Source organism: Lissotriton helveticus, chromosome 8 (genome assembly GCF_964261635.1).
Source record: "Lissotriton helveticus chromosome 8, aLisHel1.1, whole genome shotgun sequence".
NCBI lineage: Eukaryota > Metazoa > Chordata > Amphibia > Caudata > Salamandridae > Lissotriton > Lissotriton helveticus.
The window spans coordinates 1,524,006,848-1,524,024,936 of NC_136069.1; the positions used below are offsets into that span (position 1 = coordinate 1,524,006,848).

Sequence of the window (18,089 nt, forward strand, 5' to 3'; positions counted from 1 at the left end):
TGCCGCCACTTGCTTTGGACTAATGAGGATGCTCCGGCGGGTGCTCCCTTTGCTCCCTTTCCAGGCGAGGAGGACCATGGTCCAGGCCCTGATTCTCTCTCGCCTGGATTATGGGAATGCTCTCTACCTAGGAGCACCGGCTTCGGTACTGCAGAGGCTTCAGGTCACACAAAACAGTGCGGCCCGCCTACTGTTCAATCTCTCCCGTCGGCAGTCGGCGAGGAAGGCTCTGAAAGACCTCCACTGGCTCCCAATGGCTGCCAGAGTGCAGTTTAAAGCTTTGTGCATTATGCACAAATCCTTTCACCGTGTAGGCCCAGCGATTCTGCACCCTTTGGTCACGCCTTATGTCCCAGCACGCCCCCTTCGGTCTGGTACCTTGCAGCTGGCCACCTCCTCTAAAATTAACAAAGCCCGTTGGGGTGGCCGCTCTTTTTCCCATTCGGCGACCAGACTTTGGAATGCCCTCCCCTTTGCCATCCGAGGAAATAGCAACCTCCTCTCATTCAGAAAGGCCTTGAAAACGCATTTGTTTGCTAAATCCTGCTGATCTGCCCCGAGCCTGCGCTAAACCATTTTATCTTCAAGCGCTGCGAGGCCCTAGGGCAGTTATGCGCTATACAAATGCAATTTTTCATTTCATTTCATTTCATTTCATTTCATTTCATGCATTCGATCATCCAAAAATGGTAACCTTTGTTCATTTAGCTTTATGTAGTCGCTACTTTTTTTTCAAAATGCTTAATTTTTGGACGTACCACCAAACCATTGTCAACTTTGTGACCCTCAGTTCCCTTAGATGTTTAACAAGTTTCTATTTTTGTTTGTTCACCATGGCATGAGCCGGAGTTATAAATAATGTATGAGTTGTCTTTAGAAATATGATTCCTCTGAACTGATATTTCTGGCTACACTTTAAGAGAATCCCCATGTTTGAATCTGTTGAGTTGGTACCAGGTCATGATCTGTACTCTAAATACCTCCTCTTATAGTGTGTTTCTAACTGCTCTCTTGGGGCACGTCAGTCTTCCTTCGGGATTATAGAATGGTCTGCTAATGTCTGTGTAGGTTTCTGGTGTATTGATGCTGACATATCTGAGTGAGAAGAGAACGTACCTTTGGTTTAGTTTTCTGATGTTTTCGCTTGATTCTATTTCATACTGTGTTCTGCCTCCTTTGTGTAGCTAGACCTGATTAGAGTAAGTCTAGAGATTTCTCAATGCCAACTGTGCTGGATTGCTTTCACCATTTATTGAGGAGAGACTGTGTACGTCTCTTCGTTCAAGAGTTGGGGCAAGTAGACTAGAGATCATAGCTTCCTTGGATAGCAAGGAACCTGTGGCACCATCTAAAAAATGTTGAGAAGGGCCAGCAATACTGTTGTTTCCTTTTTCCCACTCTTCTCACAGGCTGCCATCTGAGGAGGTCTGGCTATGTGGTCATGAATGTTCTCCCAAAAACTCTGCGACCTTCTGTCTTCACATTTGATTCGCAGCTTAAAGCTTTCTGCAAAGGTTTTCTTTGGCTCCTCCTTTATTGGGGCCTGAAATGCTTTTCTGCCTGCTCTACAACATCACCTCTCTTCCAGCGGTGTCCACTGGCTTGCATCTGCCTCTGTATGGCCATCCCGGCAACCTCAAACTTCATCTGCAATAAAAAGCAGAGCAAGCGTGCTCAACAGCTGCACAGCCTAAGGCAGTCCAGCAGTTCTTGCCAGCATCCGGAAATAAAAAAAGATGCAGCACTAGAAGAACACCAGTTTCAGCACCCATTGTGCCGGTCCTGTGAGCCATCTTCATCCAGAGTACACACCCAGTCAGTTGTAAAGGTGTGTAGGACTAGCATAAGAAGCAGAGGAAAGAGCCATCTACGTACTCTGAAGCAGCCATTGGTAACACTGGAGCCAGCTGCCATCTTTTTTCGATGGGAAACCTTGTTTCAAGTTTCTTCCTCTTGAATCTTTAAAATTGTTCTTCTTGATCACCTCTACTCTTACGTTTCTCCGATGGGTCAGTCAGTGCTGTCTTTATATGGTTCATACTCCTGAGGCTTGAGCCGGGAGAGTTACAAAGGCATCTTCGTAATTATTGGCATTTTTGCACTCTGCTATTTACACATGTAAATGTTACTGCACTGAAACCTGCTTTTAACTTTTCGCTTTTTAAACGAAGCACTGTCTTGATTAACTTGTTTTAACTTGACTTGGAAGTCTCTTACCCAAGGAGAATTGCTGTTTGCAGAGGTCAGTGGTCTAGGCTTTCCCTGACCTGTACTTAAAAATGAGGCTGGCGCGTGCCCGCTGCCAGTGCGCCAAAGGCAAGCCCGTCTGCGCTCGTCCGCACTTGGCCCGCGCTCCGTGCCAAGACCCCTGGCAGTTTGGTGCCAGCTAAGCCCCCATCTCGCCACTATGATAGAACAACATTGTTGGTGCTAGGTAGTGAGGGTAGGGGCAGGGATTGTATTTGTCTCTCTCTGGATATTCTCCCAGATCGCCTTCCAGAGGCCTGCTCAAAATGCAGAAAGGTCCTCCCTAAACTTTTAATGCACCCCATCTCCCCAAGGGTTGCTAAGACGGTAAGACCAGTTAAAAGCACTGACCAAAGACTTAAATGTATAATGCTTAATTCTAGATCATTGGTCAAGCACAGTCTAGAATGCGCAAAGCTAATAGAGGAGGAGGAAATAAAAATTGCCTTTATTACTGAAACCTGGACGCACAATCATTCTGGGCCAGACATAGTAAAGGCTACACCTCCGGGGTTTTTATGTTATACATTAGATAGGCCTCATAAGAAAGGTGGAGGGTTGGCTGTGATTTACCATAGCCTGATTAAAGCAGTGTTTCAGCCTATCATTTTGGAAGCTTGTGAAGTATTATGCTTCAATTTCTATGTAACTCACCAACATACTTTTAAAGGCAGTTTACTGTACAGGCCACCAGGAAATAGAACCCCTTTTATAGCCTCTTTTGACAAGGTAATGGAAGAAGGCTTATGTACAGACGCCTGTACGGTTTTGGGAGATTTCAATTTCCACCTAGAGGTACTTACCGACCCAGATACTGTGGCTCTAAATGACCTGATGAACAGTGCTGACCTGAGGCAGATGGTTGTTGGGCCTACCTATGCGGCAGGTCATACCTCGGATAGGACTTTTTCCAACTACCCTGGTCTCAAGTTTACGGGACTGGTGCCTATTACTTGGTCAGACCATGTCGCTGTCTGTTTCGAGCTGACGGTGATGGGACCGAGCAGGAAGGGGGCAGTGTCCTAAAGGCCCCTTAACCACTAGGCCATGGAATAAAGTGGAAGGGACAGCGCTGCAGGAGCTTCTAAGTGCCATGGCAGGGCAACTGCCAGGGGGAGTGGATGAAGCATTTGTAGTATACACAAAATTGCTGGAACACGCCTGTAAGACTCTAGCTCCAGTTAAGACTCTCCGCCCTAGAGGTTCGCAAGCCTCTGTGCCTTGGTTCACAGAGGATTTGAGAACCCAGAAATTTGTATGCAAAAAGTTTGAACGGAAGTGGAGAAAGGGCTATGGAGAAATAGAAAAAACAGAGTAAATACTCAGTCTGCGAAATTACAAACAACTTATTTTTGCGGCTAAACAAAAGTATTTTTCAACCTGCATTGATTTGGCAAAGAACTCAGCAAAAGAGCTATTCAAAACGGTTTTGAACCTCGGCCACCGTTCAGCCTAGCTTGGAACTTTGTGACGATCTTGCCAAGTTCTTCCTGGCCAAAGTAGAGTCCATTTTCAGGGCTCTTAATGGGGGGAGTAGTGGAGCATCATCTGTAACAATGGAAGTACCAAAATCTACAACAATGTCCACTGCTATGTTTGTAAACTTTACACCAGTATCTTTTGTAGATACTCGAGCTTCTTTTGGCTGTGAACTCCGGGTCCCCCTCATGACCCATGTCCAGTGGCTGTGGCCAAACTAGCTCCGATCCCTATTGCATCGCAGCTATCATTAATCTTTAACGGCATGCATGCTAACGGACACTTCCTTGCATGCTGGAAATTCGCCTCTATCCCGCCCCTACTGAAAAAACCGAGTCTGGACCATAAGGATCCAAACAATTTTCGTGCCATTTCTAGGCTTCCACTCCCAGCAAAACTGATAGAAAAAAATATGAATTCACAACCCCATGCTTTCCTAGCTGAGACGCAAGCTCTGGATTCCTCTCAATATGGCTTCAGGGGAGGTCACAGCACTGAGACTCCCCTCATCAAGGCTACCGACGAGATTAGGGGAGCTGTGGACAGGGGGAGCAGGGCAGCGTTGGTGTTGCTGGATCTGTCCGCTGCCCTTGATACGGTCCATCGCGGTATTTTGATGGACCGTCTAAAGGCATGCGGGGTCGGGGGGAAAGCCTTGGACCTTTTAAGATCCTTCCTTTCAGACAGGAGACAAATTGTGACATTCGGAGATTACCAGTCTAATCCTTTCACTCTGCCCTGTGGGGTTCCACAGGGCTCTTCTCTTAGCTCCACACTTTTTAATGTTTGTTTCCTCTCTGGCACCTATTGTTCGGGCATTTGGATTTGGCCTGACATCTTATGCAGATGACACCCAAATTGTGGTGTTCCTGCTACCCGAAAAGGAGGCAGGGTTAGACAACCGATTTCAAGAGCATATGGTATCAGTGGGGAAGTGGATGGCAGACAACTGCCTAAAACTTAACTCTGGTAAAACCGAAGTTATGCTGTTTGGTAACAACACTAACTTCTGGACCCCAAATTTGTGGCCACCTTCGATGGGGTCCCTTCCCTCACCCACCAATAAGGTGGAAAACTTTGGAGTGATAATGGACGAGGACTTCACGTTTATTCAACAGGTCACCTCATTGACCTCCAAAACCTTTTTTTGTGATAAAAACAATTAGGAAAATACTGCTGTTCCTGCTCCCAAATAGCCGGCAAACAGTAGTTGCGACTCTCGTACTGTTGAGGCTGGACCACTGCAATAGTTTGTACCTTAATGCTCAACAAGGGCTTTTGAATAAATTCCAGACACTGCAGAATGCAGCAGCCAGACTGATCTCTGGATCACCTCGGTTTGCACCCATTACCAAGGAAATAAATAAATTGCACTGGCTATCAGTGAGGAATCGAGTTCGCTTTAAGGCCCGTTGCCTAGTTTTTAAGGCACTGCATGGTGCAGGACCTGACTATTTGAAACCGCGTTTCCAATGGTATATGCCGAATAGACCACTTTGTTCATCAGAGGCCAGATGGGTCGCAGTACCACGCATAAAAAGAGTTTGGTGGGGTGGCAGGAGTTTCACCCACAATGCGGCTAAAGCCTGGAACAACCTGCCATTTCATCTAAGGTGCATTACTAACCTATTGGCCTTCGGGAAAAGCCTTAAGACCTGGCTTTTCGCCCAATAAACTTCTTTCACTTTTCAGGCACAGGAGTTTTAACTAGCGCCATGACACCACCGGGTAACAGTCGCACTGTATAAATGTCATTAACATAACATACTCTTATAGTTCCTGTGGGGTTCTGTTCAGTGTTGTGAGATGTGAGATGTGAGTCATGGGGTGCTGATAGGCATCATTGTGGTGTGGCTATGGGTGAATAATCCTGTAGGAGAGATGTGTAAGGTAAGCATGGCAGGAAAACTGAGTACTGATCTGCATTTCTAAAGTCGTAGGTTAACTGTGACTTTGGTACCACACCCCATTGGAAGCTAGAGTTATGGGAGAACTGACAGAAAGGCGGCGTTCAGTATCCATAGGACTTTCTTTTATAATATGAAAGGCGTATTAGGTAAATTGAAAGAATCTTAGGTAAAGGATATGAACCCCTTGATGAAAAGGATGAAAGGAATGGGGAGGATAAATTGACTCATCCTAGCGAAATGGCAGTCATGTCCTTTATACATTTAATTCAGCTCAAGGATGTTTCATCCTAGATACAAATTATTTTGAATGGCTCTTAATTCTGACCTGACTAGAGTAGGGCGTAAGTTGCATCAAGGTACATTTTTATCACATATTATTGGAGTGTTCAACCCTATGTATTTTCTGGGGCAGGTAGGGGGTTACTAGGAGATGAGGAGTCCCCAGCGACTTGTGATAGCAGTTGGTTTACAATTTTAGCTTAGCCCATGCCCAGCCATATGTGGGGGGACAGCGGGGAATGTAAATATAAGAAGGCGTTGGGTAATATGAAACTGATATTTGGAAGGATGTTTATTGTAAACGTAGGGGTAAACAACAAATGCCAAGCCTCGAGGATTGGTGGTGTGACATGGATTAGGTAATGGGCATTAAGAAGGACTTTATAATGGCAGAGGCTGCCTGAAAGACGGAAAAGATTTGGACCATGTGGAGAGATGTAATTATAACTGCTGTATGCAAGAGGCCCATGACGTATGCTGCCTGTGGAGAAATGTTTATTTCTGTTATGTTGCAGTGGCATGCTGTCTCTGCAGGCACTTACTGTATGTACACTGAGGGAGGTTTCCAAATTTGGACTGCTGGGCACATGGGCTGTGATTGCGTGTTTTCTTATACATGATTCTCTAACCTGATGCTATATCTAGAGTTGCGCTTTTTATCTGAAAATCAATGAAAACTTCCTAAAACAATGGAAGTCCTATAATTATCACTATCTGATTAGAAGAGGCAGTATGAAAAAAGTTTCAGCAACAACTGGTATGATTAGATCTTACCTAGTTAATGACACTACATTGCCCAAGAAATGCTATTGATGTTACACAGCCGTCCTGTAAAACACACTCTGCCAGAAGCAGGACTATCCCTTGGGAGAAAAATTTGCAGAAGCAATGCGGCACCCCTGGTCAATGACAAACAAGTCGAACTGCAGCAAGCCTACATTGTATCAATTATCAAAGAATACATTGATATGCTTTCATTGGTGGCATTACCCCGTAATCGTGATGCATTTCAGACAAGGAAACTGAGTTTGGTACAGTGTTCTAGAAGCAAAGTTAGTTTTTCGGGCTCTGGCAAGTGAAGTGTGACCTGAAACGGAGAAGGTGGCAATGTCAACTAGTCAAAACTAGATACAAATCTGTTCTCTCTACTGCACCTACTGTACAAGGTGAAGACTGTGTATGGTGAAGCATAACTGTTCTTTAACTGTTGAAAGTACTGTCTTGCTTTCAGTGTGCGGCGGTAGAGTAATCCAAATGTTTGGTATGAAGTTATTGACACATTATATATTGTTGAGGGGTGGCAATTGAATTCTGACCCAAAACAATCCTTATCGATCTCATAGAGGATCTTGAACTGGCAAAGAACAGCAAAGCATTATTGGATCTTCGTTACATCATAGTAGCGTATTACGTAGGAAAACTCTTCAAAGGAGAGAAAGCATTCACAACAGTTGAACGGTTTTGCAGTATGTATTGGTGCATTATGGTGGAGGAACCAATATTTAGAGCCAGGAATCGCCCACTAACACATAAATAGGGGAGATGTAGCTGGAGAACATAAATATACCTTAGCCTTAGCAGGTGTGAAGGCAGGGGTGAGGAAGATGCACTGTAAACCCAATATCAAATTGATTATGTACTTACTTGATAAACATGATGCTTGTACAAAATCTTTTAGCTGTGTGCTCCCCATGCTCCTCCCAACCATACACATCTAACTGTATGACCTTTAAAGTATTCAATTGTACCATTTCTACACAGCCTCATCCCAAAGATGATGCTCTAAAGCTCTTGCTTGTGCTGCTCTGTTAGAGTAGCCTATGTCTGGAACATTGGTGTTGTGTATGAGGATCAGAGGTGTGACCCAATAGTGTTGTGAATAGCATGTATATGTGCGTAATCATGAAGAGAAGTGGAGTTGTAGGAGGGATAGTCACATCTGCCTATACATACTATACTTGTCCTATCTTCAACAAGTGGGTAAGAAGTTATCAAAATGTTTGTGCTGGGCTGGAAGAGTCTGGTCAATGTGGAAAGCAGTGGATGCCCTGCATGAGATTTTCCAGTCCTTTCTGAGGTCCATTGAGGAGCAGTGGAGTAACTTGGTGCAAAATGCAGTTTCCAACCTTAAACAATTGTAATATATGTCAATTGGGACTTTCAAATTGCGTTTATGCCCTGGGGTTGCATCCCACTGGACAAAACTTCTTCCTAGTTTACGTGGTGCACCTGGAAGTCACAAGCTGTCATCGACTACAAGACGTTTCCAAATCCGCAAGAATAATATGATTTTATGAGGTCTACCCTGGAGCAGAACGATGCAATCTAGTAAAAGACCGTTGCCAAATCCAACAGTTGTAATGTGATCTGGGAGAGGCAGTGGTGCAACTCACTAGGAGGCACAGCGTCCTAACTGAACAGGAGAAATACATTCCTAACTAAACCACTCAGGAGTGGACAAAGTGCAGGGCATGCTCCCAATAAGCCACCAAGCACTTTGAGATACTGGATTCCACTGAAGTGCAGGTGAGGTTCACAGCGTCCAAAAGGGCAGATTCCCCAATAATACCAATTGTATTGTGAAACAACTACCCACGGAGGAGGTGCCACCCATAGGAAATGTAGCTTCCCAGCTAAAATAATTATTATAGCTCTGTAGAGACACAACCCTATAGAGAGATCTTGGCTGCCTGAACATTAGAGGATGAGCTCTGCTAAGAGCAGAAACAACTTGCAGCATCCAGGCCCAACACTAGATTTCACGATCATACAAAGCATGTGGATCTATAGCATTACTAGTTTGAAACTGATTGTTAGAGGTAAGTAATGATTTCTTTTAGGCAACTTTAACTTCAGGCTTTTCCTCTGAATTCACCAAAACATTCCAGATTTTTATTTCCAAATTGGAACTTTCTGTGTATAAATCTCTTCCAACCCACTGTTTGGGGCATTTACTTGACCCTGTCTTTCTCTCTGGCATGTGTACTGACCAAGGCACTCCAGTTCCACTCTTCTGGTCAGCTCATTATTAAATACATTTTAGGATACTTGCATTCTATAACCCACCCTCAACGAAACGTTGAAAGTTGAAATCGGTCAGGAATTGGAAACTGTTGACTAAAGCCCAATTGTACCAGATTTTTAAATCAACTCACTTTCCTTAATTCAATAAATTCTGTTTCTGTATTCTTGTCTCAATATACTGACATCTTGAATTTTGCTTTAGGGGAGTTGCTTCCTCTACAGTAAGACTGTTTTTCTAATATACTGCATTAACCTTTGATTTTTACATGAATTAGCAAAGCTGACAACATGATTTGAAGCTGTATAATTTTGGAGAAAGAAATGAATCCGCAGACATGGGCTCCAAGTTCAATGATTTGCACTTGAAATTGGAGCCCACGACTGCGAACGGCTTGTTTGCATGTGAGGGGCGTTTCATAGCCCTGATCGGCATCGATATACTGGTGAAATTTTGCGGTTATACTTTGAAGGGAACACAGTATCCTTCTTATTCGAAATGGGCACATTGGTAACAACTTTGGGACTACGACACCCTTGAAACGGAATCGGGTAGACCGAAAATACAATTGGAAACAAAACTGTTAGAAAGGCGACCCCGGGGGAGGCAGAAGATGTCTGACTGACCACCCCTAGGTCCACCCCTCCGTCGAGAAGTAGCCGAGCGTTATCGAGAGGCCTCCTGGGTGAGGGTCCTCTCCTAGGATCGTACAGCAGGGTAACCACAACACTACAAACGGACACCACACAAGAGGTTAAGTTCTTAGGCTTTATCAAGAATAAAGGTTGCTGGGTCTCAGCGGTATATACAGGCAGATCGAGGGATCTGTAGAGTCTCGTAAAAGGGACAGGGTAGCGGGACAGTCTCGGTATGGATACAGGAAGGGATACCCTGCGCACAGCTCTCAATCCTCGAGCCGGGGGTTCCGAGAGGTCGAGCCGCGGCAGCGCCAGCAGGACTCGACAGGTGGTCTTAACAGCGAGGAGGCCGCGGCAGCGCCAGCAGGCCCTCAAGATGGTTCAGCCGCGGCAGCGGCAGCAGGCTCTCAAGATGGTTCAGCCGCGGCAGCGCCAGCAGGCTCTCAAGATGGTTCAGCCGCGGCAGCACCAGCAGGCTCTCAGGTGGTTGAGCCGCGGCAGCGCCAGCAGGCTCTCAAGATAGTTCAGCCGCGGCAGCGCCAGCAGGCTCTCAGGTGGTTCGGCCACGGCAGCGCCAGCAGGCTCTCAAGTGGTGCAGCAAAGGTGGGCCGCGGCAGCGCCAGCAGGCTCTCAGGGTCTCTTCAGGTTACAGGCAAGGAGTTCTTCTGGTGTCGGCCGTGACAGCGTCAGCAGGGCTTCCAGTCCAGGATACAACTGACGTCCTAATCCAGGGCTGGCCCAGATATAGGACTGGAGTCCTTTGATGTCATGACCCTCGCGCCTGGGGGTTAGAGGGGCCGGGATGATGGTGTCCAGACACCCAGCAGGGGGGTGGAGCCAGCGCCCAGGGAGGCCGGAGGCGATCGAAACCAGGCGTCCGGGGACGGCTGGAGGGCCATCGAAACACCCTTTTCTCCGGGATCTGTCGAGTGGCCACTCGACCACCTGGGTGGATCTTGGTGCCTCGATGTCTGGGCTTCGCTGGGGCCTGGGCCGGGGCCGAGGCCACGTGGTCGTGACGTGGTGGGCCCAAGATGGAGTCGGGCGCGGCCTCGTGCTTAGGTCGTGAGGGGCCCACGATGGAGCCAGGTCGGTAGTGGGGGTCCGGAATGGGGGGCCGGACCAGCAATATTGGGGCGTGCAGTGTCGGGCAAAAGGGCTGCCGGATGCTGGGTGGAGGGCCGATGTCGTCCTGGGCCCGCCCTGCGGGAGGGGTAGGACCACGCCATGAGGCTGGGTCCAACAAAAACACCCTTTGAAACCGTATACCTTTACTCAACGTACAATGGGCTTACAATAAGCTCACCAGTAGCTGTCTTTGAGCCGACAATTTGGATTCTCCTTGCTCAACAAGCAAATTTTTATCAGCAAATTCTGAACTTTTAGAACATATTTCGATTCCGAAGTTATATACGCATCTTGTACAGTCTATGATAAAAAAGGGTTGGTTAATAACGCGACTACTGAATTTACTTTGTGAGCCTTGAGTAAGTCAATGGATGTTACGAAACACATGTTGGCTGTTCTCGTGCATGCTTATAAGGACTGTTTTGTGTCACTATAATTGTAGGAATGTCTTTCTATTTGTACCTGTTTTAGAATTGGGGTACTTACAGCCCTGACAGAAATTGTCATACAATTGGTTTTCAAAATACTTGTACAAATTAAATGAAAGTAATATTTGTATGAACACATCGCTGCTGTTTTCAAGTGATATACTGGACTGTTGTCCTTTCGATACTAACTTATCAAGGTCATATATTTGGAACTTAAACGTTTAGAGTGCTGCGGGTATAATCATGTTATAACAGCTCTCATTCAGTTCAGCATCTTGAAAAAACTCTCTATCATGGTGTTCAGAGGTCTTCTGCCTGAAAACTTTACAGGCCCTTTTACAATCCACTCAAGAGTTGTAAGACTCTCTCACGGTATATGTGTTAAGTTTTAACGGGGTGAACCCAAAAACTACCCGACCTGAGTCATAATAGCAGTACGTTCAGGAAAAGGGTCAAGGTAGTCCCTATAACTTTATATTTAACATCAACAATTCACCACAAAAACAATTCCGATTATATTCATCAGAGATACAGATTTAGTTTAGGAAAGGAATTCTTTGAGTGCTCTTGTAAATCAAAACATTCATGTTAATCCATGTAACTAATTCGGAACACACATTTATTTTCAAATATAACATTCCTTAAATGCTCTTGTTAATCAAAGCATTAATGTTTATCCATGAAACTACTTTGGCTATACTTCAATTGCATATAATATTTACAGTGCTCTCGGTGAAAATAGAGAAAAAGAGGTTATGAGGGAAATGGGGATGATTGGGTAAGTGAGGGACTGAGTAAAGGTGGTGTGACATAGGCACAATTGCATTTATATACAATAGAACCGTTACAGCCTAATTTTGGTCCATAGTTCCCTATAATCATAACACATAGGTCAAAACAAATTGATTTCTTCTCTTCCTACGGTTTGAGGGTATGAGGTAGTCTACGTTTCGACCCCGAATATGGAAGGGTTGTTATTTCCTCTTTGTGGGGTCTTCGTCAGGACAAGATGGTGTGTAGAGCACCTGAAATAATAATTTGGATTCAGTGCGTGTAGTACATTGTGGTGAATCAGACAGTGGGTAACCTAACTAGGTACCTACTTCAGAATAGGCTCTCAATGACCGTTCCGATGAGCAGCAAGCCGCTCCTCAATATCTGTAATGAGATATATAGTCTGCATGTTACATATAATGACACTAATTGTCCTAGAGAAATATTGTGTATTTTAGTAAGGAGACTTACTGGAAAGGGCGTTGAACATATGGGGTAATTATTCTCCCAATGTATATCGGGTTCCACAGAGGCTGGAAGTCAAATGCCAATTCTGTGTCTTTAATCTCCTGTGGCGTGTTGCTAATTAGTCAACCAATGGAGGTCTGTGAAAATGAAGGAAAAGGTGCATACAACATTGCTGTTTTTGGTTGCTAATTTTGGTGGTCTTGTTTTGGTGGGTCACAAATACAACTGTTTTCCTGCCACCAAGAATAGCTGATAGTATGCTTAACAAATACATAATAACATACCTTGATCTGGAGGAGCACCTTCTTCAAACTGTTCTACCCAAAAACTGTATGTGTATTGTGGTTGGAAATCTATTTTGATCTTTGGTGGGATTAATGAGGACAGCATTGGAAGGGATTTTGAGCGAGACAGAGCTGAGAAGATGGAGTAAAGATTGTACCATTTGAGCATAATTTGTTAAGAGACTTTCAGTACAGTTTGCCTGAAAAAATACCCCTTGAAAGGAACTGAGCTACTTTTCTTTAAAAGATGGAAAGAAAAGGTCCGGGGATTTTAGTTTGATTTCCTTAGGGAATTAGCGCCCATCACAGACTGTTTCAATCCATTGAATTGTCTTGCTCATTTGACGGTCAGACGATAGCTGAATGAAAGCGAAGACTGAAGAACTGCTGTTGTTGCATTCTTGAATTCCGTTGTACTTGACAGAAGTTTGAAAGAGGTTGGTCACCAGCTCTGTCTTGAATCTCTGGCACTGAAAAGTTGTTTCACATCCAAGGGGAGCTAGTCTCTTGCTCATTTCAAATAACATAGAAGGGACTGCTTCTGTTAGTACTACTTGTTCGTCCCTTTTGAACTTTCTTGTGTGGCTGGTGATTGTAGGATGTCCTGAAAACATAGGAAGCACAGGCTTAAACCTGTACTTTATCATTCATTTTAAACCTTTTCCAGGTGCCTGACAAAGGAAGCTGATGTTTCAGTTGAGAGATCCTGAGGACCATTTGGATCAAGAGCACTTTTAGCTATGGATCTGAAATGGAGTTGTGGGGAGCAATGTGCAGCTGGTTTCTCTGTAGTAGTGCCTGAGGAAGATTTGGACAATTTTAAGAAGATACTTTGCATCATATATTTTCTTTTTCCAGTTCATTTTGTACATTGGTTCCTTTCAGTGCCAAAAACGAATTCACTGGTGCCCATTGTAGAACTTTTTTAGAGATCCATATCATTCACTTCTTTCTTTTCTACAATTAACTTTTAGCAGTCAGGATTATAATGTATTGTTGGTATATCTTTTGATCCCTACGTCAGATTTCCTTTGTGGTATTTGACTTTTTGACTGTGTATCCTCTAAGCTAACATGGTTTGAACCATTCACGTTCTAGATTTCCCAAGCTGTGTTGTTTTGGCTAATTGTTGCATATGTACTCTAAACAATTCTCTGATAAAGGGGCTTGCTGTTTTAGCTAAATTCCCAAAGAGGACTGAGTGATTTCTCACAAAAACTAGTTGGGTTTAGGAGTTCGATTGTTCGGACCTTTCAGCAATTGATGGACGGACTGCAGAACAAATCAAAACCTTCACCCCCCAGTCAAGAGATCTGGGTTAAATCAATTATTCTTTTGCTCACCATGCCACCCCAGTTTAGACACCGGCCATATGCAAATCAGTCTTGACCCTGTGCCTCATGGGAACAGTCCAGCCTGAACTGCCAAGCCAGGTCCTCCCTGGACCAGAAACAATCATCCTAGGGCCGATTTCAGGGTTTCACCCCTCATCATCCAGGATAGCTTGAATCCAGTGGTACAGGGAGCCCGGGACCCATGTCTGAGCATACCCGGCGCACTTAGGGCGAGAAAGCAAAAGAACACAATTGATGGACGGAATGCAGAACATATCAAAACATTCACCCCCCAGTCAAGAGATCTGGATTAAATCCATACCCCAAAACTGGTCCCAGGATGCTGGTTTCCGGTCCAGGGAGGACCTGGCTTGGCAGTTCGGGCTGGGCTGTTCCCATGAGGCACAGGGTCAAGACTTATTTGCATATGGCTGCGTCCAAACTGGGGTGGCGTAGTGGGCAAAAGAACAATGGATTTAACCCAGATCACTTGACTTGGGTGAGAATGTTTGTATCATTCAGCATTCCATCCATCATTTGTTGCAGTTACAGTTTAAGAGTATGACCTTGCTGCTCCCGTATCTTACAATAGCAGTATGCTACAGTACTGTTAAGGGATCGAGGATAGGTTTGTATTTTTATTTATGTGGGGGTTTCACTAGTTCTTGGTGAGCACCAACACTAATGCTACATTGCTTATGTTTGACTAAATTGTCAATACAGTTATGTATAAAAAACAAAATGTTAAACATGTTTGGTGTCCATGGGCAGTATCTTGCTTGCTCCTGAGAGTTTTCACTTAGAAGAAAAAGTTTATGGTGTTTATTAGTTTAAGGCTGCCTGGTTTAACATTATTTTTCTTTGACAGCTTTGTCAGGATTTCAACACTACCTGGGCATGGGAAATGGAGAAGAAAGGATACCAGGAAATGACGGTGGAATGCAAATTAGGAATGTTGAGGGTAACGTATCCTAAATATGTTTTAACAGTATGTAGGAAAACACAAACCATTAATCTGCCTATGAGGTTGGAGTGCACAGCACAAGTGTTATAAAAGCAGTTGTAGTGCTTCCTCAACAGTAGTGAGTCACTCAAAGCAAGCATTCCTTATGGTGTTTCCTCTACTGGGTGATCTCCTGATTTAAGAAGATGTAGGCATCTCTGGGGAATAGATGCAAGCGATAAAACCACCATTGCAGTTGGTAAAGGAACCAGAAAATAGTTGTGGTTTAGCAGTTTATTTACAAATCGGAATATGACAAGAACTTTCTGATAAGAATCACCTCTTAGATGATTAGCAGATAGACTGACTTTTCTGCCACTAAATCTGGAAAGTCTTTCATGAGTCCTCACCTCTTTCCCTCTCTCTTGTTCAACCTATCTCTGACCACCTGTTTCTTCGCTCAGTGCTTTTGGCCTCCTGTGGTAATACCACTTCTGAAAAAACATTCTGAAAGTTGGGACTGTTCCTTGATATTTGCCCGTTACCACAAGGTCCTGTCCTCTGCCCTTTACTCAACTCACTACACCTCATCCCCTGATGATGTTATTGACGCACGCCTCTCATCATCTCTGTCACACTGATGCTTAAATTGACTTTGTCTTCCTTCATTCGTCAGCGCCACACTCCTTTCCAACTATGAACAGCTGTCAATGAATGGCTGTGCTATTTTTTTTTTTTATAAATAACTCTTGTTGTTTTTTCTTGTTTAGAAACCCCAGTTATGTTTTCTTTATTGCCACCCTCCCCCCATAAGCCCCTTTCTCCACAAATTGGGACAGTCCTGAAATGTATAACCGATGAAGACGTGTATGCTTTCTATGTTAGATTCCAAACCTAAAGAACATTTTCATTGGTTCTTCCAGCACCCACTTATGGCATCATGGTCACAAGGCCGTCTCTTGTCTTTCCCACCTTTGTGATTTTCATTCTACTGCTCTTACAGTTGTTCAACAGAGACCTACTTGAACTGGATCTCAAAATACTTATTTAGTGTTTCTTATTGAGGAGCACTGTTAATTTTTTAGGGAGTACTATCTGTTCGAGGCATATGAGCTGCAGATTGTACACTTAGCAATAGATCGCCACCTGGTGTTGGGCTCGGATGATTGCAGGTTGTTGTCTTCTTGGAAGAAGTCTTTGTAGTCACGAGATAGGTGACTCCTCCCTTGGACAATACTGCGCATGGTCATCGACTCCATCCTCAGATTGTTTTTTTCCGCCACTGGGTTCGGATGAAAGTTTTCCGCTCCGGCTAGAAAAGACTCTTTTCGGCATTTTCAAAGCGTGAAACTTTAGACAAACAACTTTCGACATCGAGTAAACTTTTCGACATCACCAGCTACATCCCGGTGCGTCGACGCGGGCCGTTGGGCCTATCGGCGGCGTACGGCCTACGCCTCATGGACAGAACTCCATTCAAGAGATGCCCGGTATGTCGAGCAAAATTCCCTCATAGCGACCATCACAAGGTTTGCAACCTCTGTCTATCGCCGGAACACGACGAGTCGACCTGCACAGCCTGTGCCTCCTTCCGATCGAAAAAGACCATTCGGGATCGGAGGTCCCGTTGACACGAGATGAGGAGATCAGCGCCAGCACCGGAGGCCATCTTTGAGGAGGAGATCGTTGAAGAAGACGTCTCCGTGGACGAGAACCCACTCAAAGATATCTCCGAGGACGAGGCTCCACTCGTCGCCGAGGAAGACTTGCCTGATCTCCAGATCATATCAGGAGCAGAGGACTCGGACGATTCGATTCCATCTCGACAACCCGTGAGTACCTTTGCCCCTGCACAACAGACATTGCCCAAACCAAAGGCATCGGTCAGCACTCCGCCCATGGGGCCCAGTCGAGACCGAAATTTACCCTCCGACGCCCCGCCTTCGGGCTCGGCTCCAAGGAAAAAGACTACGCCTTCCGGTGCCTATGCACCGAAAAAACCACGTGTGCCAATTCCACCTCCTCCATTGGCACCGAAACATCCTTCGACACCGAAGTACTCTTCGGCACCGAAGCTAACACGCCCTTCGGCGCCCAAAGACTCTTCGGCACCCAAACCTAAACAGGCATCAGTGCCGAACCCAAGAACCGTAACGGACCCGAAAGCTTCGACTCCGAAACCATCCGGTTCCAAAAATAAAAAAGGGAAGCTAGATTCCGGCGCTGCAGGCCCAGCAAAACCTGTCTCCACGGCAAAATCTTCAATAGCGGTACCAAAGACTCCAAGGCCTGATACAGACAAGCCTAAACCACCTTGGGCACCGAAGAAATTGCTACAGGACTCAATCGCTCCTCCTAAGCAAAACACACTACATAACCACTATCGGCACCGAAGAAATCGACGCCGAGGAAGATTATAGAAGAGTAAGATCTCTTTAGACCAGATCCTAAACAGAAAAAAGTCTATATTAATCCAAAAACTGGACATGTGGAAGCAATTCCGCATAAGAAAAGACCAGCAGACACACCACTTCCAACTGTGGTTCCTGCCAAAAAGGATTGTGCAACTTCTCCAATGCACCCTCCCTCTCCTTCACCTTCTTCCTCTCCTATCACTCCATATATTGAGCCTATAACTTCTCCTGCTCAATCTCCTGCATCATCACACCACACTGACGAAGAGTATGACTTAGGTGGGGGGGATGATGTACCAGAGCCACATACATACCCTTTAGATGAGGATGAGGATGAAGATGTCAACCCAGAATATCCCAAAGAGGATGATGCATATAATTTCCCTCCAAATAATGCACCGGACATCCCTGATCCTCAGTACTACCCAACAAAACCTTCCCCTCCACAGGATAGTATTGGGTTCAATCATCTATTAAACAGAGCTGCACTTTACCACGGAGTTCCAATGCACTCTGATGCCATTCAGGAGGATTTCTTATTAGACACTTTTGAGCAGTCACAAAGGGGTCAATAAACATGCTCCAGAGATTTTTAAAGATCCAGTAAGGTGTAGGGTACTAAATCCCAGAATAGAGAAAAAGTATAGACCAGCACCAGCTGATCCAGTCTACATTAAGGGACATCTGCCATTAGACTCTTTGGTAGTGTCAAATGCACGTAAAAGAGCCAATTCCCAGACT

The 18,089-nt window shown here is 45.0% G+C and overlaps 1 protein-coding gene across 1 annotated transcript in view; it reads left to right on the forward strand.

Moving 5' to 3' along the window:
* RSF1 (remodeling and spacing factor 1) overlaps positions 1–18,089 on the forward strand; it is a 713,574-nt gene that overhangs the window by 82,348 nt on the left and 613,137 nt on the right. The window contains exon 3 of the mRNA XM_078658500.1: positions 14,860–14,952. Coding sequence (XP_078514626.1) covers positions 14,860–14,952 — 93 coding nt within the window. The remainder of the gene's footprint in view (positions 1–14,859; positions 14,953–18,089) is intronic.